Source organism: Gobio gobio (genome assembly GCF_949357685.1).
Source record: "Gobio gobio genome assembly, chromosome: 5".
Lineage (NCBI taxonomy): Eukaryota > Metazoa > Chordata > Actinopteri > Cypriniformes > Gobionidae > Gobio > Gobio gobio.
The window spans coordinates 15695550-15723204 of NC_137101.1; the positions used below are offsets into that span (position 1 = coordinate 15695550).

Here is a 27655-nt window from a genome sequence, read left to right on the forward strand (position 1 = left end):
AAATGTCAGATAAAACAAGAGTAGAGGTATGAATGCTAATCTTAACCAATTGGCGGGCAATGGTTTAGCTGTATTTGCTAACTCAGACATACTATTAAGTAGTTTCAGGGCTCTCAGACGGCCAATAGATACATGCGGTCACCGTTTTGTAGCATCTCTAGGCACTTTTATCCCTGATGATGTCACCTTTAGGGGTCATCTTCAGTGACCCGTAGTGTCACAAGCTGATGTTATCTGCTACAGTGCCTTCTGATCCCTGCAGATGACCTTTCCCTTCTTGGTGAATATGGATTAGAACTTTGAATTAGAATGGAAAAGGATAGAATAGAATGGAATGGCATTAAATGAAATGGAATGGGATTAAATGGAAAAGAAACCCTTTGATGGTTAAAGGTTCTGTTTAGTATTGATTTATTACCAGCAGTAGGTGATCTTTTGTGATTGGGTGAACACGGTTTGTTTTATAGCCTTCACCTTTTGAACAGTATTAGTATGTGTTAGCATGATTGTTATTGTTATTAAATTAGTAGTAGTAGTGATTATTTATTTATTAAAACTTGGCTTATTAACCAATTAAGAAAGATTATAGGCTCTTTATAGATTTTTACTCTTTCCCCACCAGTGTTTTTGCAAAAATGCAGTGCCAGCATTTTTTTAAATAATTTTTTTCATAAAACTTTCATGGCCCCCAGAATATTTTGTTGTATGAATATCTGAAACAGAGCCGCTGCTATTAAACAAACAAACAAAAAGTTTTTTTTATTATACTTAACACTTGAATGTGGGTAAGTTTAATAAAAAAAGCAACATTTTGAACAATACGCTGAGAAAATCATGTTTTTTTGTTGTTGTTTTTTTCAAAGACTACAACTTGCACAAGAAATGGTTTTATAGCTTGTTTCTGCTCCTTTTTTTCCTGTGTTTTGATCTGGAGATTCTGTAATTATTCAGAAGATGTGTAATAGCGTCCCCTACCATTTAACAGTGAAAACACGGAAAGCCGAGAAAATTCGGTCAATGGCGGAGAAGCGTTTTCTCATAAATTATTATTCAATGGAGGGAAAAGAGTTAACATTAAAGAAGATAAATGGAGTTAGTAAGCAACTTCCGGTATTCAGTATCTTCTGGCACACGTTGTGGAGGACTGTTGAGAGATGTATTTGGGTGAGAGAAGCTCCTGTTGGGGCAAAGTTGGCTCAGATTCTTTCCAAACCCGCTGAGTGAAATTAAAGCTCTGCGAATCGGATTATTGCTTCCCAAGAGAGCTGTCTCGTTGCCAGTGGACAACTGCCTCTATGGTATACTGTTATCACCACACGTCTCTCTCTTTTACTCTCACTGTGAATCTGGAAACTAATTTGAGGACAATCAATAGTGGTCTGTGTCTCTTCCCGTTTCTTTTGCATATTTACTGGACCGTTGTCTTGCAACATAAATCTAATTTATCAACCACTGACACTTGTGGGTACCATAATTACCATAGAATATGAGTTGCGGATGTCCCCATGCAATATTCAGAATAGTGGTCATCTAATAAGAGTTTTTCAGTAGTTGATTTCTTCCCCTCGTCCAGCATATGTGGCTACATCTAGGGGTCAGTGCCAATATAAAGAACAGGGTGGCTGATGGCCAGTATAATGTGAATTATAATGCAATTGATGACAGTACGACCCAACCAGTTCGAGCTAATTTTCTAGCTTCCTTTTCAATGCTTATGACAAACCATTTTGTGGGATATAGGATTTTCGGATCCAACTTGAGCTTTGAATGTGAGTTCAAGTCCTGCTACTTAAAAAAAAAAAAAGTATGGTTTTGATAAGCAATGGGTAGAAGCTTTTGCCGTCGTTTTGCTTTGCTGGAGACACAAGCCAACATGATTCATGAATACATTGAAAAATCATTACAACTAGCAAGGCAAATTGCAACCGAAGGGTGCAGGCAGAGAAAAGGTGGCAAAAACTTCTACACAAAGTGAAACAGCCACAGCGAAGAAAATATTTATAGGTACACTAGTGAGTGGTGAGGTTTTGGACCAATGATATTTCACAGTTGGCAAGGCTGACCCACATAGCAGACATAGACAAAGGGCCCTATCTTGCACCCAGCGCAATTGACTTTGTACACCGACGCATGTGTCATTCCTATTTTGCACCCGTGCAAAGCGCGCTTTTCCCTCCACAGAAGCACGTCGCTAAACTAGTGAATGCACTTGCGCTCCCTGGGCGGTTCAGCGCAAAAAAGGAGGCGTGTTCCGGCGCAAACAATCCCTGGTGCTATTTTGCTGTTCCATTAAACAATTGCGCCACTGACCAGAAAAAACCAAGTCTAAAGTCAGTGGCGCGTTGCGCGTTGTTCATTATGCTATTTTAAGGGCGCATGCTTGACCATAATGTATAGCGTGCACAACGCGTATACACTTTGCTCATGTAATCTACACAGATGCAACAGTTATTTTTGCAAATCATAAATTGTTACACTAAAAAAATATTAACACATGAGATGACGGAAATCATTGTGGTGTGCCACGAAGATGTGAAAAAATAGGCATAAATCTAGCTTACAAATGATTCAGGCTAATTGTAATAATTAAGGATAAGACCTGTTTGCCCAATAGTGGCAAGACATATATGTATATAAGGACATCTGACAAATTGGTTTGTCCGTCAAGAACCAGGAAAAAAAATCGACTGAAAAACTGAAAAAACTGAAAGACTGAAAAAAAAAAAGACTGTGAAATCACCTTTACCATAATGTACAACATTACAACTTCACTTCTCTGTCTTTCACTGCTCTTACAAGAACATCAGTCTCCTCGGCTGTGAACCGCTCCTGGCGTGCGCCTGGTAAATACGCCATAATAATAGCAATCCATAATGGAACTTGCGCTCCTGCTTTTAAAGGGAATGTTGGATGACGCTCTGATTGGTTTATTCACGTTACGCCCAAACCACACCTATGAATAATGAAGCTACTTCAGACCAACCCATTTTATATTTGCGCCGGGCGCAAGAGCCATTTATCCCGCCGGGAAAATAGCAACAGCGCCGAGACCCGCCCACAAAGTTACTTGCGCTTCGCGCATTGACACTTGCGTTTCAGATCGTTAAAATAGGGCCCAAAATGTCCTGTTGCTTATTGTAATTGCAGCTGGTTAGGACAAACACTTGTTTACATAAAATACATACTTATTGCTATATTGCATCATGTCTGGATTGGACACAGTGTTCACAAAACGGTCCCTTTAGACAACATTAATTCACACTTGACTGAAAATATTGAAAACAGAAAGTATGTATTCTCCATTCACAAGTCCGATCCCTATTCTTGAAATTCCGCATACTCACATACTCACTAATGACTGTGAACAGAACAACATAAATCAATCAATTAGTAAATGAATTATTATCTGAATGTGAGATGTATTTGTAGTTGTTCAGTTGGTGGTCGTTACCACCTTATTTAATGCCTTGAGATAAATACCCAGTTAACACAGTCACAGCACCTTCTACGCATCATCCTTTATGAATATCTAACAGATACTCATTATTATTCATGAGCTAGAGTAGGTGTAGTCATGTGCACTGAGCTTTAGATAGAGATAGAGAGAGAGGAACCTAGAGAGAGATGGGCGAGTGAGAAAAGGGGGGTGTGTCTCTATGAAGAGGGGTTTAGTACAGCGTGCGTGGATGACTGCTAGTCAGCTAGTGTGGATGAGAGAGACACAAGGAGATCGAGGGGGTACGATGCATGCACACACACAGTCATTCACAAGGAATTCTGCTACATCAGGCAGCCTGGTCAATGCGTGATTTCTACACAAAGAAGAACGGGTGAAAGATACCCACTGATGAAAGACGTTACTCAACATTTGAGGGAAATCCCCGGGGTGCCTGTTTGCGTGCACTACTGCCAGAGATCTGTTGGGGGACCCGCGACGGCGAGATGGGCTGTAACCTGTGCACATTGCAGAAGAGAGAGGAGCACTACAAGCTGCTGTACGAGATTGCACAGGTAAGTCAGCTTGTTTAACCTACAGTATTCTGGAATATCCTGAGACCCATGTGAAGTTGCGTTATGAGATCAGATGGGATTTCCATGGGTTAAAACACAAGTTTTCACCTTCTTTAGACATATCTTCGCTATCTCATTTCGGCAAAACTCATTCGGATGAATGACAGGACACTACAAGTACTCTACAAGTAGTAGACGGGAAACATTTTGTGTTTTAAAGATTTATTTTTGGCCTTTTTTGCCTTAATTGGATAACAGTCAGAGGGAAAGCAAGGTGGGCAAGGTTAGGATTCGAACTCGGGTTGCCCTAAGCGTGTCGGAGTGCTTGCCCGTGAGTCTTTAACCTCTCAATTTTAAAAGTGTCTTCTAAGACATTCAGTTTGATTCTGGTAGTCATTCTGCATTTGGACAGTCTTGTGGGAAGAGTTCTTTAGGAGAACTCTTTGTTGTGTAGCGTGATGAATTCCCCCAACCGCATTGGGGACTTACCTGGAAGCATTTGTCAGGGATCAAAGGAAGTTTTCCAACACACTACCTTTACAACTGTGCTAGTATTCTTGTTCATTTGGGTACATCTGTTGTACAAGATGCTCACAGGTAGGAGGATGAGAATGTGGGATTGCACACACTGGTGAAACTTGTCTTTACGGTATGTAGTTGCAAGTGAGAGCTGCAAGAAGGAAGCAAGCAAGGTGCGAGTTCCAGAATTGGATAAAGACCATTTCAAATAGTTGCAAAGGGAACATTGATCATTATATGTCATATTATTATATCAGTGTATACACTATATCAGTTTCAAAACCCTTGTCTTTGTAGTTGGGACCCACTGGACTTCCGCAACGGATTACGCAATAGTACAATACCAGACAGCAACATAGTGTCGGCCCAGATCCGGGCCACGTGTACCAGGTGTGGGACGGATTTGGGCATAGTATGTTCAATATTACAGTGGAAGAACGTTGTGCTTTTTTGGTCATCACTAATGTTCAAGTTTGAGAATTACCCATGTTCCAGTGCTGCACAGGAGGTCAGGAGTCCCCGCTCCTTCCCGAGCATGCAAAGTATTTTCATGTTGCTCTGATCGCCGCCTCATTAAGCTGTTGTACAAAATGTCTTTGGTCCCTAATTAGATGGTAAAACATGCCTTTTGTCTGTTTGGATGCCAATCTGGGAGATTATCCCTGTCGGCGGCTGAACTGAGGTAAAAGAAGTTTGATCTCTACTGGTTCAAAACAGTGGGCTTGTGTTTGGAGTGACTTGCATAGATAGCCTCTTGCTGTCAGCAGTGCCTGTGATTGTGAGTTTTGTACACGCGCTTGCTCTTTTGTGGCACTATAGAGTGAAGAGGGGCTGGCGGTGTTTTTGGAGTGACGTGCTGCCGCTTTGACACCCTAGACATTGTGTGTATGTGTCTGGCGGGTTACGGTTTGCTTTTTTCTTTTTGACAAGAGAAGACTTTTTATATGTCACATGTTGGTCCCTTTGGTGTTTTAGCAGCAGAATGCAACTCTCGATAGAAGAAAACCAGATATGGAAGAGAAAGAAATAATGCAATGTCTCCAGGAAGGATGAAGGTACTAGGGAAGGTTGAAAGGAAAGGGAAATCTGGATCTACTCTCCGTGGAGTAAATCCCCAAAGCTGAAACGAAAGTGTGTCAAGGAAGTGTTGCCTCAGATGTTTCCGTTTCTGGTATTCAGCCATTAAAATGTTTGAGCTTTTATGTTTGCGGGAAGAAATCAAAGAAGATGCACTGTGTTACTCTTGAAGTAACAACAACAAGCGGACATGAATAAACACAAACACACGCCTACACTGCAATTTCACGCCCCTTGACAATTTTGACACTATTCTTGGCAGCACAGCCTCTTTAGCCCTGGTGGTCTGTGAGATTTATGAGTTTAGTGTGAGTGTTCGCCCCTCAACGGGCTCACCATGGAAATGTATTCTTCTTTCTTTGTTAGCCACATTACAAAGACATCCCGTACTCTCTCTCCCTCTCTCTTTTCTTACTCTCAGTCTCAGAGGACTTAGCCGTGTGTTTGTGTTCCGTCAGCAAGATCAGGTTTTGGATTGTAAGATCTGAGCTATTTCACTAGCAGATCTGACTGGCAAAACCTCTGTGATTGGCTGCTGTTTATCCATTATGATGTAGAATGTGATGTCATTTCAAGTCTTATTATAGATGACTTGATTTGAGGGTGAGGTAAACGCTAAATGATATCAGGTAACCTTTCAAAATGACAGCTTTTGGGAAAGAAAGTGTTATTTTCAGCAGTGCTGGGGAAAACAAGACTGCAAATACTCATGAGACAGTTAGATATGGTTATACTATGCTGAGGGGAAAGTATGTGAACCCTTGAATTTACATGGATTTCTGCACAAATTTGTCTTTCATGTCCTTTTTGAACAAACTGTGTAAACATTCTCAGTGCAGGGTGGAAAAAAATTATGTGAATCATTGGATTTAACTTACTCTCATTGGACAGCATTATTTTTGTAAATAAAATAATATATTTCATATAAACTATTTTTTATTATAAATGGTCTTACTCTTTTCTTCATCAGCATTTAAATCCAAAATGGTCAAAAAAGTGCAATAAACTTATCACTTAACATATTATTAACAAATGGTAAATTTGATTTTACTTAAAGGGTACATAACACACACAGTTTCTGCCAATCTCATGTTAATCTTGAGTAGCTATAGTAGTATTGCATCCTTCATATCTCCGAAGAGTCTTTAGTTTTATCATACCATGCAGTGGGCGGAGCTAAAGAGTCATGAGCGCACACACACACACACACACACACACAATACATTATGGCATTATCCCTGGATAACTTTCGATTCACTATACGTTCGTGTTGTTTACATTATTTGCACTTACGCGCCGATTGCCAACAAAATACAGACATTTAATGCAGTTTCACAATCCACCTGCGGTTTCGACTTGTGACTGGGAACAAACAAACACATTTGCAGAACTCTGTTGCTGCTCCGGAAAAGCAAACTGCATCCACTGTTGCCTTAAAGGGTTAGTTCACCCAAAAATGAAAATTCTGTCAGTAATTACTCACCCTCATGTTGTTCCAACCATGTAAGACCTTCGTTCATCTTCGGAACATAATTTAGTATATTTTTGATGAAATCTGAGAGCTGTCTCACTCCTCCATAGGCTTTCAGAGGGAATGAAACTTGATGGCCCAGAATAGTAAGTAAAAACGTCATTTAAGGAGTCCAAATGACTACAGTGGCTCTGTATTAAGTCTATCATGCGAGGAAAATACTTTTTGAGCGGAAAAAACAACAAAAATAACGACTTTATACCACTATTATTGTTGTTCAATTTGAGCCTCTGACGAGAGTTCGCAGGAGTGCCACGACGCATGCGCGAGAACTGAGATTACGGCGTTCTTCTTCTACTACTACTTGTTACTGGCTGCTCACTCTTTCGGAGTAGGGTTAATCTCAGTTTTCGCGCATGCGTCGTGGCACTCCCGCGAACTCTCGTGCGAACGGCGCATGCGCGAGAACTGAGATTACGGCGTTCTTCTTCTACTACTACTTGTTACTGGCTGCTCACTCTTTCGGATTAGGGTTAATCTCAGTTCTCGCGCATGCGTCGTGGCACTCCCGCGAACTCTCGTCAGAGGCTCAAATTGAACAACAATAATAGTGGTATAAAGTCGTTATTTTTGTTGTTTTTTCCGCTCAAAAAGTATTTTCATCGCATGATAGACTTAATACAGAGCCACTGTAGTCATTTGGACTCCTTAAATGACGTTTTTACTTACTATTCTGGGCCATCAAGTTTCATTCCCTCTGAAAGCCTATGGAGGAATGAGACAGCTCTCAGATTTCATCAAAAATATACTAAATTATGTTCCGAAGATGAACGAAGGTCTTACATGGTTGGAACAACATGAGGGTGAGTAATTACTGTCAGAATTTTCATTTTTGGGTGAACTAACCCTTTAACACTGGGTTATTTGGGAAGCTGATCAAGGTTATCTTTCCCTCACAACCAAAAACACACTTCTTTAGTGACATTGTTGAATTTGTGGTCTATTTGTGGAATTTGTGGCTCTGGTAGATGTCCGCACGTGCTCATCTGGGAGAAGTGCCCATACAAATGAATTCTGCCCTTTATGACGTCATACAGGGCCATACTCGAAAAAAACTATCCGAAATGTATACTAATCCTGAAGGAGTGTATTTGGCACAGAAATACTATTTTTTTGACATTTTGGCAATGTTTAACATGAGAATCCACAGTGTAAATAAGTCAGAATGCATGAAATAGCATTAGACACCCCCCCCCCCCCCTTTAAATACTTTGTCTTCTGCTAAGAATTTATATACTGCTTTGCTAAATTCGCAAGGTACAAGAGTCAGTCAACTATTAAAATCGAAACTAGATGTAAATGTATTTATTTCCCCAGTAATCTCTAAAACTAGTAATTGCTGAGCAGCGAATCTGTATTAGCATGAGGCGATATAGAGGCTATTTCACTCAGTCGAGCTGAAACGCTGAGGCTCATGGGAGCAGTGCATTTTACGGCCATGGTCATGAGCCTGTATGGGGACAGATGCTCAGTGTAATTTCCAGTCTGTGGATCAGCATGGGAGAAGAACGAGAGATATCACCTCCCACTCGCTTACTCTCACTCACACATTTGTTTTTAGCATCTATAGATCCAAAAGATTCAGAGATATAATGAAAAAAAGAGTCAAATATCTACAAGAAGAAATCACGTCCCCAGCTTTAATTTGCATTGGCCAAATTTTGAATTATTTGTTTTCACCTTGCTCTAAAAGATCTGTTCCAAACTTTCAATTAAATTAAAATGAGATTTTTAATTTACATGAAAAAGCTGGCACCAGTTTATCTCTGCAGGCCCTGGCCATAGAGGGTCAGATGAAGTGTCGGTCCCGAGAGCGCTAACAGCCATATGGATCTGTGCGAGTGAATTGGCCAGTCAGTGTATCACAGCCTTCAAGTTTAATGGGTCTCCAGATGGAGGACAACCTTTAGAGAGACCTGCCAAAAGGAACTGGCTTTTGTGAAGAGTGTTAGATTGAGTTTCGAGTGTGTATGTGTGTAAGGATGCTTCACACTCCGGCCTGAACCAAGGTCTCTCTTATTGGCATCGTCACTGTTGGGCCACGTCCCCTGTCGCTCTCTCAGAACACTTTCATCCATCTTCCTGTCCCGGAGCCTTTCTCTGAATGATGCTCGTTGCTGATGAAACGCGATGGGTGTGGAGCGAAAGAAGGCAAAGACTGAGAAACATGTAGTTTTGATTGATCTTGTGAGCGTGTTGGATGATAAGCCTGTCAGATAGTACAGGCCCCGAGGTGATCATATCAGCAGACCCTGCCAACTCCAGCCCAGGCGAAGCGTGTGTGTATGTGTGTGTGCATATCATGGAAATCCCATTTAAAACCCATATCATTCTTTTTGGCTCTAGTATGCATGGAATGATTGCATAATTATAGCTAAAAATAGACTTTACTCTCTCAGTGGTCCTGGTGATTTTCTGCTTTCGTGAAATGACAGATGCTGAGTTCATATTTTCATCCTGATCTGGAAAGAAAGCAGATGACCTCATCTAAACCTCTGTCTCATGTCATTTACACAGCCACTGATCTTCCTTACCAGATGCACCGTATTACCTACTACTGTGTGTATGGTTGCACGTTTACTGCATACCATTTTTCACACTTCTTGTGAATATATAGGTAATCTCAAATTTCAAAAGCGTTCATGAACAGATGTATAATAGTTCATTTCATATTTGTTGAAATAATCCAATGAAATTAGTCACTTTTGTTAGAGATTCAACATATTTCGGTACCATATTGGTTATTGGCTGAAATTCTGAATATTTATTTATTTATTCGTTTGTATGGGTTGATATTGGATGATTCATTCTACATGCTTATTCCCTCTTTTAGATGACATTTTAACATTCAAGTTAATCTTTAAAATGCTGATTATTCATTTACACATAACACAGCATAACACAAAATCAATATATATTTTTCATACTGTACAAGTCACAGAAATCCACTGAAGGCAAGTTGATTTGAACCCATGTCAATTTTCATTGAATATAATCCATAGTAAAGTGGACTGGACTGGACGAAAATGACAAACAATACTAGACAAGAGTCGATGGAAACATGTGGCCTTTTCTTGACTATATCTAAGGATTTTGTATAGCATTGTATGTAATAAGAATCCCAACAGAGTCATTTTCATTGCTGTTACTGTCTCTACCGATCAGGTGGATTGAGTTTCATGGGATTTTACACTTCTGTCTGATCTGCTTCCTTTATGACTATGACTCTGTCTCTCAAGTGAAATTATGAGGTGACCTTTTCTTTTTTGTGTTATTTCAATTTAAAAAGTGCAGGATTGACCTTTACATACGTATAGAAAACACACTTCACCAGTCAGACTCTCTGATTGAAGGTCTTCACTATCTGCTATCAATTTATCCCATATAACCACCTGTGGCCACACTAGATATGCTAAAATCTACTTTGCCTCAGCCAGACATTCTGGACGATATTTATTTCATAGGGTATAACTCACAACTCACGACTCATTTGTTAACTCCATTTTAAAACTATGAAGTCCAAACAAACCAAAAATATATGTGTACATTTTGTTCCTTTGTCCCACACTTGTCGGTTTATTTCCTTGAACTGATCCTAGCCTCTCTTTCAGTCTTAAGACAATCATAGTCTAATTTCAGCAGAAGAGATAATATAAAAGTTCTTTGTCTGGAACCACAGAGGAGATGACCTGCTCGTCTGCCCTAGACACACTGGTGTGTAATTAGTGCTGGGATTCAGAGCTGATTGGTAATTATAAGAAGTTATGTAGTTTGTCTTTCCTTTATCATGCAATCCTGTTTGAGTAGGCCCACTTGCCAAGTCAAAAGGGGCTGATTGCACCTCCTTCACACATGGGTGCAACATGAATGAAACACAGGGCATTAAATCTACATATCGCTGTTCACTTGACTTAATGCCTAGAACAAGTGTGATGGATGTAGCATTAAAAAAAACAAATAGGAAAATCTTTCAGTGATGTTTTTTTTTTCTTTTTCGGTTCTTGGATAAAATCACTGATATCGTTAAATTGAGCTAAAACTGTTACTGCCTCATCATGTATTACACAAAAGAAGGCATTCATTTTCCTGGTCTTGTAAATTATTAATCAGATTATGGGCCCTATTTTAACGATCTAAGCGCATGATCTAAAGCATACGGCGCAAGTGCAATTTTGAGAGTTTAACGATGGGAAAAAGTGGTCTAAAAAGGTTGTACTTAGTCTCTTAATGAGTCATGAGTGTGTTTTGGGCATAACGTGCACTAAGTCTTATCTCCCATTCCCTTTAAAAGCCAGTTGCGCTTGCACAATGGTGGATTCCGTATTTACACGGCAGAATTTGCGAGCGGAAAGACTGAACGCTTCTCCAAGAAGGAAATCCTTTTATTTTTAATATTCAAAAATGTTTGTGTCCCTGTGTGTGTAATAAACAGTGTACGCACATTGTGGAGGTGCATATTACTAACGCTCACTTTAAATAACACAAAAAAGATTGCTCTATTGACTTTAGACCAGGTTTTTGTTGGTCAATGGCGCAGTCTATTTCAGTTGCCTCAAAATAGCAACGCACCAACAATGCGCCTGAACACACCTTGTTGTCAGTCCAGCAAACCTATGGGCGAACAGGGCACGAGTGCATTTGCTATTTAAACAATGTGGCACTGGACATGAAAATGATAACTGCGTCAGGCTGTAACTAGCAAAAAACACTTGTCTTCATAATCAGAATGTAATAACTTCCTCTTTTAAACGACATGCCTATTCATTGATGTCACAGCCTTAAGGCATGTTCACACCGGGCCGAATTTCGCGCGCATTTATCACCGACGTTTAACGCCTCGTGACTAAACAAAGGGCTAGGGCTTTTTTATTTTGACGCGGCGCGTTAAAAACTGGCCGACCAATGAGATCATAATATATACATAATATGTCAATGGTTTTGGCAAGCACGTAAATACTGTCTCTCTTCTTCTTCTCTGTGACAAGCGAGTGTCAGAAGCGTAAAGTGCCGCAGAACGGCACTTGTGTACCCGGGAACGCTATCTTCTGTATTTGCACGTTCACTCGGCGCATTGCCAGTGAAAATCGCTTGGGTGTGAACACTCAAGACATACCGAAAAACGTCACGAAAAACGCTGGCGATAAGCGCGCGCGATATTCGTCCCGGTGTGTACAGGCCTTTAAAGTAATAGCATTTTTATATTAGGTTACCTTTGCCACAATTTACTTAAAGTTAATCTTTAAAACGCTATTAATTTAATAACACTGTTAATAATCTTCAGCGTAACACAAATTAAATTTTAATATACTTTCTCCACACCACATTATAATGTTGTGATGCTTAAATTCACAATGATCAAATTATTTAGACAAGGTTGGTGGCATTATCCAATTGATTTCCTATAGATAAAATCAACCAAACATTTTTTTTCCATGCTTAATATTAGATTTCAATCTGAAATACATCACGCTATTGAAATGTGTGAATCAGATGGCAAAACACATTGGCTTTAAATTAGGTTGTTTTGCGTTGATTTGTTCTACATTGATTGGGTCTATATAGCAGGTTTATACTGCACTGGAGGATTGCGGATTGATCCTTTTGTAATTAACATACAATTAGCAGGTACATAAGTCTAGTTGACAATTCCTAATATCCCATCTGGCCCAGGACCCAGGGAGGAAGTACCGTATTCATTGTGCAGCTGCCAGTGTATCGTGGAGAATTACAGTTGAAGAGCTCTTCAGTCAAATTCAGTTAATTTATGGGTTATGTTTGATGTATCTGCAGTATTAAAACAATCTGTGAGCATTGCTGCTCAGCCCAGTAGCACAGTTACTCGATAAGGATCAAACAGGCTAATGAAGCATCCGTGTGTGCAAGGTTACGGCACAGAAATAGATCTCAGTGGCTTTTTGCTTCTGTACGGCACGCGAAATGAGGGATGATACCCCTCCCCCACCTCACTTTCCTTCTCTTCTTTTGTTCTTCCAAAGGTGAGACATTTTTTGAGAGAAAACAGTGAGCTGAAGGTTGAGGACTTATGGGATACTGAAATTGCAATGTTTATCAGAGTCAACCTCACACTGTTACTACACTTGAATGGACTGTTATATGGAGATTGCAGGCATGCTGTCTTACATCTGGCAATAGCATACAGGATTGGATGCATTTCACCTTTCATCAGTCTCACACACACACACACACACACACACACACACACACACACACACACACACACACACACACACACACACACACACACACACACACACACACACACACACACACACACACACACATATACACGGAGGTCACTGCTCCTGTCTGTTCCTCTTGGCTGGCCCCGGCCCCCTGTGTGAGTAACAGTCTGTCAGTGTGAGACACAAACTGGCCCGGGTCATTTCCTTTGAGTCTGACACCATGCACACCATGGCATCCTTTATTCAACAACAATGATAAGCTGATATCAGTCAAACATTCCTTATGAGTGCAAGTGTTGAACTTGTAGTCAGGGGTTTCTTTAACTACAAACTTGCACGACTGAGAGGTTGAGATTTCAAACTTTATCAAACTTTTTTTAATTTAACTGGTAACACTTTATAATAGTTTTATTTGTTTACATTATTTAACAATGAACAATAGCCTATACTTATACAGCATTTACTCATCTAAATTACAGTAATCACAACGATCAGAAGTTGTATCTGTTAACATTTGTAGTAAATCTCTGGAAAGAAACTAACACGAATATTTTTATTAATTAACGTTTTCAATTAAATGCTGTAAAAATATATTGTTCATTGTTGGTTAATGCTTTTGCTAACTTTGTCAATCTATCCAATATTATTACATTCATACTCTGTATTTATAGCATTTTAAAAACTATTCTTAGTAAAGTAAAAAACAATCAAACAAGTGAAATAATCATAACCATAGTAATTTATCATATCCAAGTTTTCTATATTCTTTATACATTACATATTGTACAAACTTCTACAGATTATACATTCTGCATACATTGTGTACAACAGTTGTGGTATCATTTTTATTATGATCATAATTGTTTTCCAAAAAAATCTATTTAAATTTGATCAAAGAATAGTGTACTTTATATTTATGTTTATAATGTGCATCCTTTCCAATTAAGCTGCAGTTTTGTCAATTACAAAAAGTGTGAAAATATTGTTGGGTATTCAGAGTACAAAAACGAAATTAGCTTTAGCAAGATAAAGGAGTCAATATTTACAATGTAAAAATGTAAATGTCCATGCCCATCAGATGTGATACATGCCAAAAGTGACAATTCTAAACTTGTTAGAGTGTGAAAAGTGTGTTTGTTTTATTCTAAATGTCACCCACACTGTAAAAAATATATATATAAGATCAATAAGTTATGACAACATCTGTTTTTACATTGCTTTAACTCGTCAAAATGAACTTTTTTTTAATAAATTATACAAGATTCAACTCAATTTTTTCAAGTCAGTTTAATGTAATTTAAGAAAGGCTTGGATGAGCTGCACGACCATGGAAACCCATTCCATGAAGCTCTCTACACACTTGAGCTACGTTCTTGAGCTCAATGACTTACACATCCAAGTTGAGTGTACTTAATTTATGGCAACAACTTTTTTTACAGTGCAGTCATTAATATCTGTGTTTGGTTGTAATGTGTTGGACTGGTAAATAGTCTGTAATTGTGTATATCATGTAGATCTCATATGTCCTTGATCCCCATTGTCATTGCTTGTCACTCAGGTATTTTTGGTCAATGAGTCCAAACTTGCACATCTTGGACAGGTTCTGTTCATTTGATACTGTGACACTATCAAGCTTGAGTTGGGCTCTCGCGTGCTTGAAGTCATTAGTAGCTCTCTAAGGTCTCTTGCACCGTCCGTTATCGTATTAAGTATCAAGCGGCCCATCTGTGGGGCACACGTTGGTGTCTCCGCTCAGTAACCAGATCTGCTCTTTGTAACATCATAGGGTTCAAGACTTAGAGCGGATCCTTTCTGGGAAATTAGCATTTTTATGTTTATTTTATGTTGTGTGCTTTCATATGCGCTATTGGCCTATTAAAGCATATAGAAGAGACCGGGGCTAGTTGTCACAGGGGCTAAGGATTTTAAGGTTAGAAGTTTATTGAATTATTATTGTTTATTCAAGCAAGTATGTTGGTATCAAACACCAAGTTGTCTTGAATGAGAATCAATGAGAACAATTTCTTTGAACTCCATAAAAATGCTATCTATTTATTTATTTATTTATTTATTTATTTATTTATTTATTTATTTATTTATTTATTTATTTATTTATTTATTTATTTATTTATTTATTTATTTATTTATTTATTTATTATTTTAATTTATATCATATCATTCATATAAGTTAATTATACATTGAGAAATATTGATTGGATTTAAACATTTAATTAATAAATTAATTTGCTTGTTTGTGTCTTTATTTAGAATAAATCTAAAAGTGTGAATATCTCTATTATATTATATTATATTAATATAATATAATATAATATAATACAATAATATAATATAATTATATTATATTAATTATATTATATTATTGTATTATATTATTGTATTATATTATATTATATTATATTATATTATATTATATTAATTATATTATATTATATTATATTATATTATATTATATTATATTATATTATATTATATTATATTATATTATATTATATTAATTATATTATATTATATTATATTAATTATATACATTATATTATATTATATTATATTATATTATATTATATTATATTATATTATATTATATTATATTATATTATATTATATTATATTATATTATATTATATTATATTATATTATATTATATTAATTATATTATATTATAGTAAATATACATTGAGAAATATTGACTGGAGTAAAACAAACATTTATTTATTTATGTATGTATTTATTATGTATTTGCTGTATTAATTTATAATAAATTTAATCAATCCAAATAAATCTACATTAATAAATATTGACAAAAAAGTCAAAAGTGTGACTAATAAACATAATATAATATAATATAATATATTATATTAATTATAAAATAAAATAAAATAAAATAAAATAAAATAAAATAAAATAAAATAAAATAAAATAAAATAAAATAAAATAAAATAAAATAAAATAAAATAAAATAAAATAAAATAAAATAAAATAAAATAAAATGAATAACATAACATAACATAACATAACATTTGGAGAAGTCTACATTGATAAATATGAACTGCCAGTTAGCAAAAAGTGTCACCCTTTTCCTTACACTATCCTAAGAAAAATATTGTTTGGTCTTTGTATCTGCTCATTCAAATTCTTCCATATTCTGATTAGCCAATTACGTCCAATTCATACTCCAAGTCATCCGTAGAGAAACTGTGAAAGCAGGAGCTGACTGACTGCCGACAGGCTGAATGGAGCTAAATTACACTGCAAAACATCCCAGTGTGTTGTGCATTATGTGGCTGCGCGAGTCAGAGACAGTCTTTAAGCAAGTGTGCGTGTTTGGATGTCCATTCGCACACATCTGATGTGCTCTTGAAGACTGTTCAGGTGTGAAGGCGTGCATTATTTTTTTCCCATCTGCCTTCCATAGGAGTGGAATCCAACTTCACACATGAAGAATAATGCTAATTGGCGTGTAACAGGAAGAGTCGGGAATTATATTAAGGGAAAGAAGAAGAAAAAAATCGCATAGCTGGTAGCTCATTAAAAGGTTGACATAATTTGATTTAAATCTGTCGTTCGCACATTAAACTACTCGCACAATGTATCTGGTTTTACTCAGATGGTGCAGGTTTTCACATTAAAATACCTGGTAATTAGATTATTCTTAATATTCAGCTTCAGATTCGATGGGGAGCAGATGTCGGTTTTGGCCGTGTGGTGTGGCGGCCGCCATGTGCCACACCTGTAGTGGTGCATTAACTACATGCAGAGCATGACGACCCGTGCCAACCCACGCTCAACTGCCAGACGCATTCATCAGGCTTTGGATCCGCAAACGTGGGACGCAGGACAAAAGATTCACACACAATCATGTGGATGGAGGGACTTTGATTAGTGTGTTTTTGTTTAGAGATGTGTTTGGATTGGCACAGAAATGTGTTGCAACAGTTTGTGGGTTTTTATGGGGGAAAAGTACAGCGACAGGAGCCTTTCACTCATGTTGATGTGCTAGGCCATACTTATTTAATATATTAACTTCAGAATTCAGAAATGAACCTTATGCTTTGTCAAATACTTGCTATGGTAAAGGCTCTGACCTCCTCTTGAACTCCTGTACATCAGATTAGAAAGCAGTTACTGTATCCCTCCCTTTATTTAATTTGGAAATATTGCCTGGAACATAGTGTGTGTGTGTGTTTATCTATTCAAATGGCTATTGTTTGTGGTGTTCCTGCCTGTAATGATGGCAGATGTAAGGTTAATCTGTGTGTAATGTGTGTAGGAGGAAGTAACAGACAATAAGCCTCTGGCACTGGACGCACCACATCTATTAGAGTTAGTCTGAGAGGGAGTCGCATGAATGAAGTTCACAGTGGAAGACAAGGCACTATTTAGGCTGTTTGTCTTTACTAGAACAATACTACAGTTTTCACTCAAAGGAACATTTGTTGTTCCCTGTTTTAGGAGCTGTGAAAAAGTGTTTTAATTTTTGCAGCATGGAACAATTTGCACAAACAATTAAATCTTTGGCTGAATTTAAGGCCCTTGTAAATAATATTAGTATATCCATAAGTACAGGCATGTTCGAAATTGATGTGATACTTGAATATATATTATTATGTATGTTCAGTGTATTTGTTTTTATTTTTCTAATATGTTGTCATTTGATGCCTTCTTGGCCATGTTACTTTTTCATTTCTTTATTTTTCAGTCTTCATCTTCTGTCTATCCCTTTCTTACCATTTCTTCTTTAAAGGGTTAGTTCACCCAAAAATGAAAATTCTGTCATTAATTACTTACCCTCATGTCGTTCGACACCCGTAAGACCTCCGTTCATCTTCGGAACACAAATGAAGATAATTTAGTTGAAATCTGATGGCTCTGAATGGCCTCCATTGGCACAATGGCACGGTTCACTCTCAAGACCCATAAAAGGTACTAAAGACGTCGTTACAAAGTCCATCTCACTACAGTGGTTCTACAATAACTTTATGGAGTGACGAGAATAGTTTTTGTGCGCAAAAAAACCCTAAATAACGACTTATATAGTGATGACGATTTCAAAACATGGCATCATGAAGCTTCGAAGCGTTATGAATCAGTGAGTTGAATCATGATTTGGATCGTGTGTCAAACCGCCAAACTGCCGAAATTTGGCGATCCAAACTGCTGAATCGACTCACTGATTCTTAACGCTTCGAAGCTTCATGATGGCGTGTTTTGAAATCGTCATCACTATATAAGTTATATATATAAGTTATTGTAGAACCACTGTGAGATGGACTTTGTAACGACGTCTTTAGTACCTTTTATGGGTCTTGAGAGTGAACCGTGCATTGTGCCAATGGAGGCCTTTCAGAGCCATCAGATTTCAACTAAAATATCTTCATTTGTGTTCCGAAGATGAACGGAGGTCTTACGGGTGTCGAACGACATGAGGGTAAGTAATTAATGACAGAATTTTTTATTATTATTATTATTATTATTATTATTATTATTATTATTATTATTATTATTATTATTATTATTAATTTTAATTTTCAGTTCCTCATCCTTTTAAAGTTATTTATTTATTTATGATATTTTTTTATTTTTATGAATAATTTATTTTATTTAGAAATGTTATTATTATTACTACTATTATTAAGATCTGAATTCTAAAGCCGCCGTCACAGACTTTGGGCAAACAAAATGTCGACATACACGGCAATGGTCGCATTACACATCAAAATGCAATCTACTCCACTTTACTGCACTACTGCAGTCCTGCAGTTTGCGTTCTTTTAATTCAGCTAAAAGGTCACTCTGTGGCATATCAGTCTTCTTGGTCAGACATCCTCACATGATACGAATTTGCAGGTCAGAGTTCACCGAACGTGAACTTTGAAACGCAGCGAAATGCGAAAACTTATTCGCTTGAACTTGCATTTCCTGTCTCCTGCCTTCGTATGCGCCAATGAATGGAAGCTAATGGAATGAAAATAATGCGATTGCCCATGAAGGCAACCACAGAATGCATTGTGATGAAAATCAAATGTAGCTAGAGGAATGTAAAAAAAAAAAATTAATACTGAAATGAACTAAAGATTTTATCCAGCAACAAGCTAACAGGAAACTCTATTGAAATCAAATGCTCTTTCATTTGTTTTCGCATGTAGAGTTGCCTAGAGCGTTCCAAATCAGTGACTTATGAGGTTCCATGCCTTTCTTAGAATGCTGCCTATTTAGTGAAGTAGCTCATAGGCTTTGAAACAGAGCTGGTGTCTCTCAAGAGGAGAGTCCTTCATTAAAGTCATTAGTAAGGCATGGTGGGACACTCCTGCCAGAGAAATTAGATAAAATAATGAAGCATACCCACTGAAACCACAAATCACCCTTATATCTGTCGCTCTTGCTCTCTCTCAGCCTGACTGCAGTACCCATAACTCTCCTTGGTACGCTTGACTGATTTCTCAGGCGTTTTAAGGCCAAGACATCGGGTTCATTGTCTTTCAGGAACAATCAAAATTTTTAGCATTAGGTCAAGTGAGAGTCAGCATGTATAAAAAAGAGGCACGTTTAGCCCTGAACCTATAGGTCTCCCTTACTTGTATTGTTGTGTTGCATAGCCTTGTGTTATTGTCGTGGTGGTTATGATTAATGTTGGCTTGTTCCATGGCATTTTCACCATGACATTTAATGGTGAACCTTGAAGTGAACTCGACTGCACAGCAATACCAATAGCTAAATTCAGGCCATGGTCCAGTTTTTTGCTTCAGTAAGGATCAGTGATTTTGAAGGCTGGTAGATTTAAATCTAAAGTGTGTATTCTTTTCAGTGTTAAAATACTTTCTCCTATTAAAACATTTGCTGAATTTGGAATCACATACCTCCATACTACTCTTATTATTTCTGCCATAGAAAGATGGTAAAAAGAGTAGCATGATAGTATGTGGTTCTTAATCCTGAGCTCAACAAAAGAAACATCGGCTCCACCAATGGCATGAGTTTGGGCCGAGATGTTCTGTGCTTCTGTCCAATGGCAGATCGGGAGAGTGTTTGGAAAACCAATTTCTAGTGCCAAAGCAAAGTGACCATGGAAGAGCAACAAGCCTGGACATGTTGTGGCACGTTTGGCCTGGAAGTAGGGCAGGCAACATGTGGACAAAGAGACACAACCAACCCTGCCGAAAATCTGTTCTCAATCTGAGAATATTTCATTTATTCACACTGCTGTAGACTAGTAATGGAAAAACAATTCCCACCATCTAGATTCAGGACAAATGATGTACTCACTGACAGCATGCGGTATGATCGTGCTTGCATCAGGTTATTGTATCGATGTACTGAGGCTAAATAAGCATTTTGTTGATGCAGTTTGTCATAACCCATGTCATCCATGGCTGGGTCCTGCTGAAAGACTCATTAGTTACACATACACAGCTCTCTGTGATATATGTGCCTGTTATTTCAAACGCATTATTTATTTTTGTACCTGAAAATAGAGAAGAATGAGAGGAATTTCTTCAGCTCGGAGGATCATCCCAAGGTTGGTGCTAATGGAGAATTTAATTATGTCGTGAAAGGTAGACGTTTGCCTGCAGGGTGAACTCGGCGTTGTGTTGTGTGTAACTCCGCACTGTCTGATTCCCACAGAATAAGTCAGTGGCATATTGCTGTTGCAAACCTTTTTGAGGAGTAATTCTTTGTCCCTAAAGAGGAAATTTAATTTAACACAAAAGCACACGCATAAGCAATATCAGCATTGAATCTCCGGTTGTATCTCTATGGTGATACTGTGTAATCACAGATACAGATGTGGGAATACTTGCATACGTGATGTATGTTCAAAAATGAGTAAGTGGGGGAAGGGCTGTGCTTGCTTATGGCTTTCTAGATGTTACATCTTATTTATATAGTATAATTAGGTTTAGAATAATCAACAGTTAAGTTTGTAGTAGTGTTTGGTTGTAATAGCATCACCAAATGAATAGTAAAAATAGTTGTTTTCAAACAGGTTTCCCTGATTTTTATCAACACTTGAATGTGGGTAAGTTTCATTAAAAAAGGAAATATTTTGAACAAAAATATATATTTTTTTAAAAACTACGTCTGGATCGGATTTAGAGCGATGATCAAAACAAAGATGGAGTAGATCGCATTCATCAACACCCCCAAAACGTGCACAGTCCTAAACCTCTCTCTGGGTCTACATTTTAATCGGCAATAATGTTATGTAGTTTTGTATGGAAGCTTGTTTCCGCCACAGAATGAAAACATTTTAAATGATAATTGCAAATTTTAAGTTTTATCGCATTTCTGACTTTTTTTCTCAGAATTGTGAGAAAAAGTCAGAATTGCAAGTTATAAACTCGCTATTGCGACTTTATATTACACAATTCTGACTTTATAACTCGCTATAGTGACTTTATATCACACAATTCTGACTTTATAACTCGCTATAGTGACTTTATATCACGCAATTGTGACTTTACAACTCGCAATTGTGACTTTATATCGCACAATTGTGAGAAAAGTTGTCAAAATTGTGAGAATTACCTTTTTTATTTTGTATTCTGTGGTGGAAACAAGCTTCCATAAGTTTTGACTTAAATGCTGTTTAATGTTTGATGATGCTGTTATTTTACAAGTGCATAAGCAATGCTTATATCGCTTGTTTCTGCTACTTCTTCACCTGTGTTTTGATTCTGAGATTCTTTATATATTCTTTCAGAAGATGCGTATAAGCGCCCCTACCGTATAACAGTGAAAACATGGATTGCTGGAATATTTCGTCAATGGCGGGCAAGCATTGTGTCATAAATGACAAAAAAAAAATCCATCAATGGCAGGGAAACAGTGAAGGTTTGTCAAATTGATAATTTTCACACCAAGTTCATAATGGTGAATAATGTGGTTATATGGCATAGAGTCCGATTTTAATTCATTACCCCAAGTTATTATCATAACTGATGTGCTCAATTTGCTTGTTTGTTTACAATCTGTTTAGTATGCTTGGATTACACTTGTAATGAGACACAACTCCATTTTTGGTGCCACACATCAACACTAATTTGCACCAAATTTCACTTACACAGAAAGTCTTTGCACTTTTTCTCTACTGATCTCTCACTCAGTCATGCATTTCGTTAGGGGACTAATTGCCTCTCATTAATTTCTTGCCACATTGATTAATCAGTGCAGAAACGACATGGAAAATAGCATATGCAAATAGTTAATAGTCTCTTTTTGAATATCTGAATAGTTAATGACATGGTGAGTTGGTTATCAGTCTCTGAGTAAATCTAATGAAGAAAATGAATTAGAATAATGTGCGAATGCCGTTTTATAGACTCCTGCAGCTGTGTAGAGAAAGAGAGAGTCTGAGCACTATAAAGCAATATGTTAAATTCTGCTTTTTGAAAGAAATTACAAGTTCTAATGATTGGAAAGTCTTTCTTTTTCGATTAGACTTCCATGTGGCATTGCCATTGAGCACCTGCAGTGAATAGATGGGTGACTGGGTGTTTCTCCATGTGCTTACAATGAAGATAAGATGCTTTTGGGGAGCGTGTGTCAGATATTGTGCTTTTGCACACACATAATACCCTGAAGAATCTTTTTTGATTGCTTGACACATCCCAGGTGGGATTTCACTGTGTGTTATGCTCTCATACTTTTATTCCTTTTGGATGCACAGTGTTGAGAAACTCATAGCGTGACTCCCTTACAAATGTGCCATATAAAAGACTGTAGTCTAGCATTTTCATTGGGATTTAGATCCTTTGTTACCACAGTCAGTTTTCCAAACAACCGTTTGCACTTTTTTGGGGGTTGACGTAATGCTGTTTGTGTGTGCATGTGCCTGTAGCTCTTGCATTTTCCACTGTTTGCTTGTATGGCCAAGAGGTTCTCATCCAATTCTTATCTCACATGCCACATGTGTTTAAACACACGCACACACACATACACATGCAGTCTTATCACCTCTTTGTGCTTATCTCACCTGTGCAAAATCATTCAGCTGGGAGAAAATAAACAAGCCTCTAGATATTTGTCACCTGACGAGAACTGACCCAAATATGACAGCTCTGACAATACACACACACACACACATTGTACCCTCCACCACTGATGTTAGCTGTGATTCTGCTCTCCACTTCAGCATTCAGATGTACTACATGGTCCTCTTGAGGCAGAGCTGGTATTATAAGTCTGAAATCAATATGACTGGTCTGAGGTGACTGTGGTACATTCCAGCTCCAGACCTTGTTATCAAACCCAGTTGGCACCTGACCTTTTAAGAGTCATGTATTGAGGTGGAATGTGGAGGTGGGTTGGTGAAGCTTTGCTGGTGTGCGACGGTCACGTTTCATTGATGTTAATGACCTTTAAATTCATATCGCTGTGGATCAACGTTCACCAACGTGAACTTCAGAGATTCTTCATCCCCTGATCTTTTAGACAAGATGTAAATCTATAAAAATCAATTGTCTGTTTCTCCACCGGTGGCTATTCATTGACTTTGCCAGATTTTTAACCACTTTCTTTGGAAGTAACAAATGTTACGTGAATAAAAGAAGTAGCCAGCCTCGAAAACCAACTACGCTCAAAATAATTAATTGGTTTGAATAGAGCCAACTCAAATTAAACAAATTAGTTCAAATCATGTTAACTTTTATGAGTATTTAGAACTGTCTTTTTCTTTTGAGGTCTCAAAACTGACACATTTTTCTGAATTGTTTCATTGTTTTAAGTTTTATGAAATTCTTTTAATTTTGTCAAACTTACATTTAACTGAACCTGAGCTGGGATTTCTGTTTCCCAGCATGCTTTGCCATGACACTCAAAAGGGAGAGTAAATGCTCAAATTAAGCGTTGTATAATGTTATATATGTATGGTTAAAGTTAAGTGGGAGTTTTAGTATTTAATGTTTTGTTATGTTTAGAAGAGTTTCTGTTATGTTGGTTTTCTGTAGGGTTACCACGAGTGGAGTATGTTTGAGAACTGATATGTTAAATGTTTTATATTTCTGTACTCATTCAAGAAGTATTGAATAAAATCATTGTGTTACCAGTTAGCAAGGTGGCATTTATTGAATTAGCTTAGGGTGACCAAACGTCCTGTTTTCCCAGGACATGTCCTGTTTTCAAATCCTGTCCTGGCCCTAATATAACATTTTCTATCCATACAGAGGGGGCATACTTTACATGTATTGAAATGAATAAGGAATCTTTGAGTAAACTTCGAGTATCATTTGAGTATCTCATTGCCGGGCCGAGTGTCCTGGTTTTCGGTAATCAAAATATGGTCACCCTAAATTAGCTAGTTAAAGCTAGCCAAGTTTCCACTACTCAAAATATTTAAATTGAGATTACATGATAATTTTAAGTTAAATCTATGAATTATAGTTTACACAGATATTTCAAGTTAAGAGCAATTCAAGTACAATGAGTACAAAATAAAAATCTGCAAGTTCTGCTTACTTAAACTTAAAAAAACGATTACTTCAGTACCGAGTTTTGCCAACTTATTCAGGTTTACATCACATCACATGACATGCTTATTTTCGTATATCTTGAGAGGGATATAATTGGTATTGGTATCTCATTTGGTGTATTATTTTTTGTGGGTGTAATGTTTTGGTTTCCTTTATTTCTTCACCAGACCTTTTGGTTGTGTTGTGCCTAGATACATTTAACCAGCTTCAACCAGACACAAGTATAATTCTAAGTGTTGAGGATCACATCTGTTGAGTTTGCACTGTTGGACTGTTCCCTAGTTACCGCTGGATTAATTGGCCCATCTGGTGAGATCCAACCAGCTCTTCAGTCTTCCCATAAGGAACAGTGCAGGAAGCAAGTATGACTTGATGAATGTCTGAGAGCAAAGGTTCCTGTCATGTTGTGTCGAATGTTGAGGTCGTTCAAAAGCAGTTGTACCTGACAGCCCGAGGCGCCAAATGCATGTGCCCCCCTAAAACAAAAGAAGAGATGAAAAGGCCACTCTTTGTTGTTGGCTTTCACGAGCAATGAGAAATGAGGATAAGGAATCTTAAGGAAGCCTTGTATAATTGGGCTAGTTTCCTGTTCTGCCTCACAGGAACCACATAGCTGAATTAAAACTGCTCAGTCTAAAATAAATCATGTGTAAATGGCACTTGCAGTCTCACTGTGGACAATGTGACCTAGTTTGTTTACTGATGAGTCCAAAATAAGTCCACCTGTATGCTCAAATCTGTATTGCATTGCATTGCTGTTTGGAGACCAAATAAAGGTGTGATATTCCTGTCTGTTCACTAAGTTTAAATACATTTGATGTATCTTTTATCTGGTCTTTCTGGTGTCTTTCTGACTCAACTTTTTATTGATTTTTGTTGGGTTTCTGTCTGATTGTGGACCAGTAAAGTTCACACATTGAATCACAAAAATATTTTTCAGCAAAGGCATGTGGGGTATTGACTTATTTATATCGCAGACCTACAGCATGAAGGTAAAGGGGTTTGTGTGTTCCCTCGGGTATGATTCTGTCTTAAATAAATGGCTGAAAGGCTGAGTATACTTTGAGCTTATAACAAGCTCATTTAATTGGTCTGGCAGTGAACCTGCTGATGCGGGTGAGTTAATTCTGATGGGGCGGCTTTGACAGGTGTCAGGTGCAACATGTCAGATGTCACTGAGATTACGCAGTCTGTTTGGTCACTTATGAAATCCATTTATTGGAGCTACATACACACGCATGCGCCCATTTAGGAATTTGGAACCCTCTTAAAACCATTCATTTATATGTCTTTTAAAAGAATAAAAAAGTTAAAAATGGTTTGGAATGGTGAATAAATCTATTGCCATTTGTGGTTCTCTCTTCTCTTTAGGTGAATGGGCGTGAATTTTCCAAGTCTGGACATGAGGGAACGGTGGAGGCCATGCGGAAGGAGCCCATTGTGGTGCAGGTGCTGAGGCGGGGACCCTCTGGCCGGAACCAGAACAGCCTACAGGAAGTGTGTGTGGTGGACGTGTGCACTCAGACGGACATCACCTTTGAGCACATCATGGCTCTGGCTAAGATGAGACCCACTACCCCACCTGTGCCAGACATCTGCCCCTTCCTGCTGTCGGACAGGTACATAGTATGCTGCCAAAACTGTTAATTAAATTGAGGTTTAATTAGATTCAGACCAAATTCTCTTTCAAAGTTTATTGTACTATATATTTGTCATTACTACAAGGCATTATATTATGAATAAATAAATATATAATACAATTAAATAATATATGGTAACACTTTATTTTACAGTGTCACATATGTTACATGTAGTTACTATAGTAATAACTATAAATTATGCATAATTACATGCAACTAACACTAAACCAAACCAAACCCTAATCCTAACCCTATAGTAAGTATACATTACTTAATATTACTCAGTAATGAAATGTACAATTACAGTGTAACACTCCTTAAAATAAAGTGTAACCTTTTTACATATTGTACATTTGTCATGACTATATAGATTTATTATTTATAATAACATTGTAAACATATAAAAATACAGTGTATATATATATATATATATATAAGTTTGTTTACATAATATGTGTGTGTACTGTGTGTATCATTATTATGTATATTTGAATATACACACATACATATATATATTTGAGAAATATTTGCATGTATATACTGTATATATTTAATTTATATTATATATAAATATTAATAATTTATATATAAATAAAAAAAACCGTCTTAAATATGCATGTGTGTGTATTTATATACACAATAATTATACACAGTACACACACAAACTTTTATTTGGGATGTGATTAATCACAAACAATATATATATATATATAATTTATTTACTTCAGAGTTTCAGAATATTTATATTAATATAATATTATTTATTTCAGACTTATTTGTTTATAAAAATGTTTTTGACAAATGCTACCCAGTTATGCTTTCTTATCCAGCTGACTATGCATACTAACATCAGTACGTTATTATCAAGAATTTCTTCATCACCAGGCAACAGCCATAACCCCCTTCCCCCCATGAAATATCCCCCACTGCTGTCATAAAAGTCACGCCAGGGCCTATGTGTAATTATTGTAGTGGCTTCCCTTATCCATTTCCTGTAATGAGTAGTATACAGGGTGATTAAAACCTAATGGAGTGCTAAAATATCAAACATGCTGGCACAGAGGTTTCTCTTTAATGCCCTTTTACAGCTTTTCAACTGCTTGAGTTTGTCCAATAACTGACTTGTGTCTGGAGATGATAGGCCACATCTGATTATTTGGCTCCTTATGTTCACGTGCCTTGTTTGGG

General features: G+C 37.2%; 1 protein-coding gene across 1 annotated transcript in view; it reads left to right on the forward strand.

The window, feature by feature from the left end:
• The first annotated feature begins 3694 nt into the window (after positions 1-3694).
• The window catches only part of pdzrn4 (PDZ domain containing ring finger 4), a 33766-nt gene continuing 9805 nt past the window's right edge, over positions 3695-27655 (forward strand). Inside the window, exons 1-2 of the mRNA XM_079816354.1 lie at positions 3695-4011; positions 26199-26446. Coding sequence (XP_079672480.1) covers positions 3943-4011; positions 26199-26446 — 317 coding nt within the window. The 5' untranslated portion in view covers positions 3695-3942. The remainder of the gene's footprint in view (positions 4012-26198; positions 26447-27655) is intronic.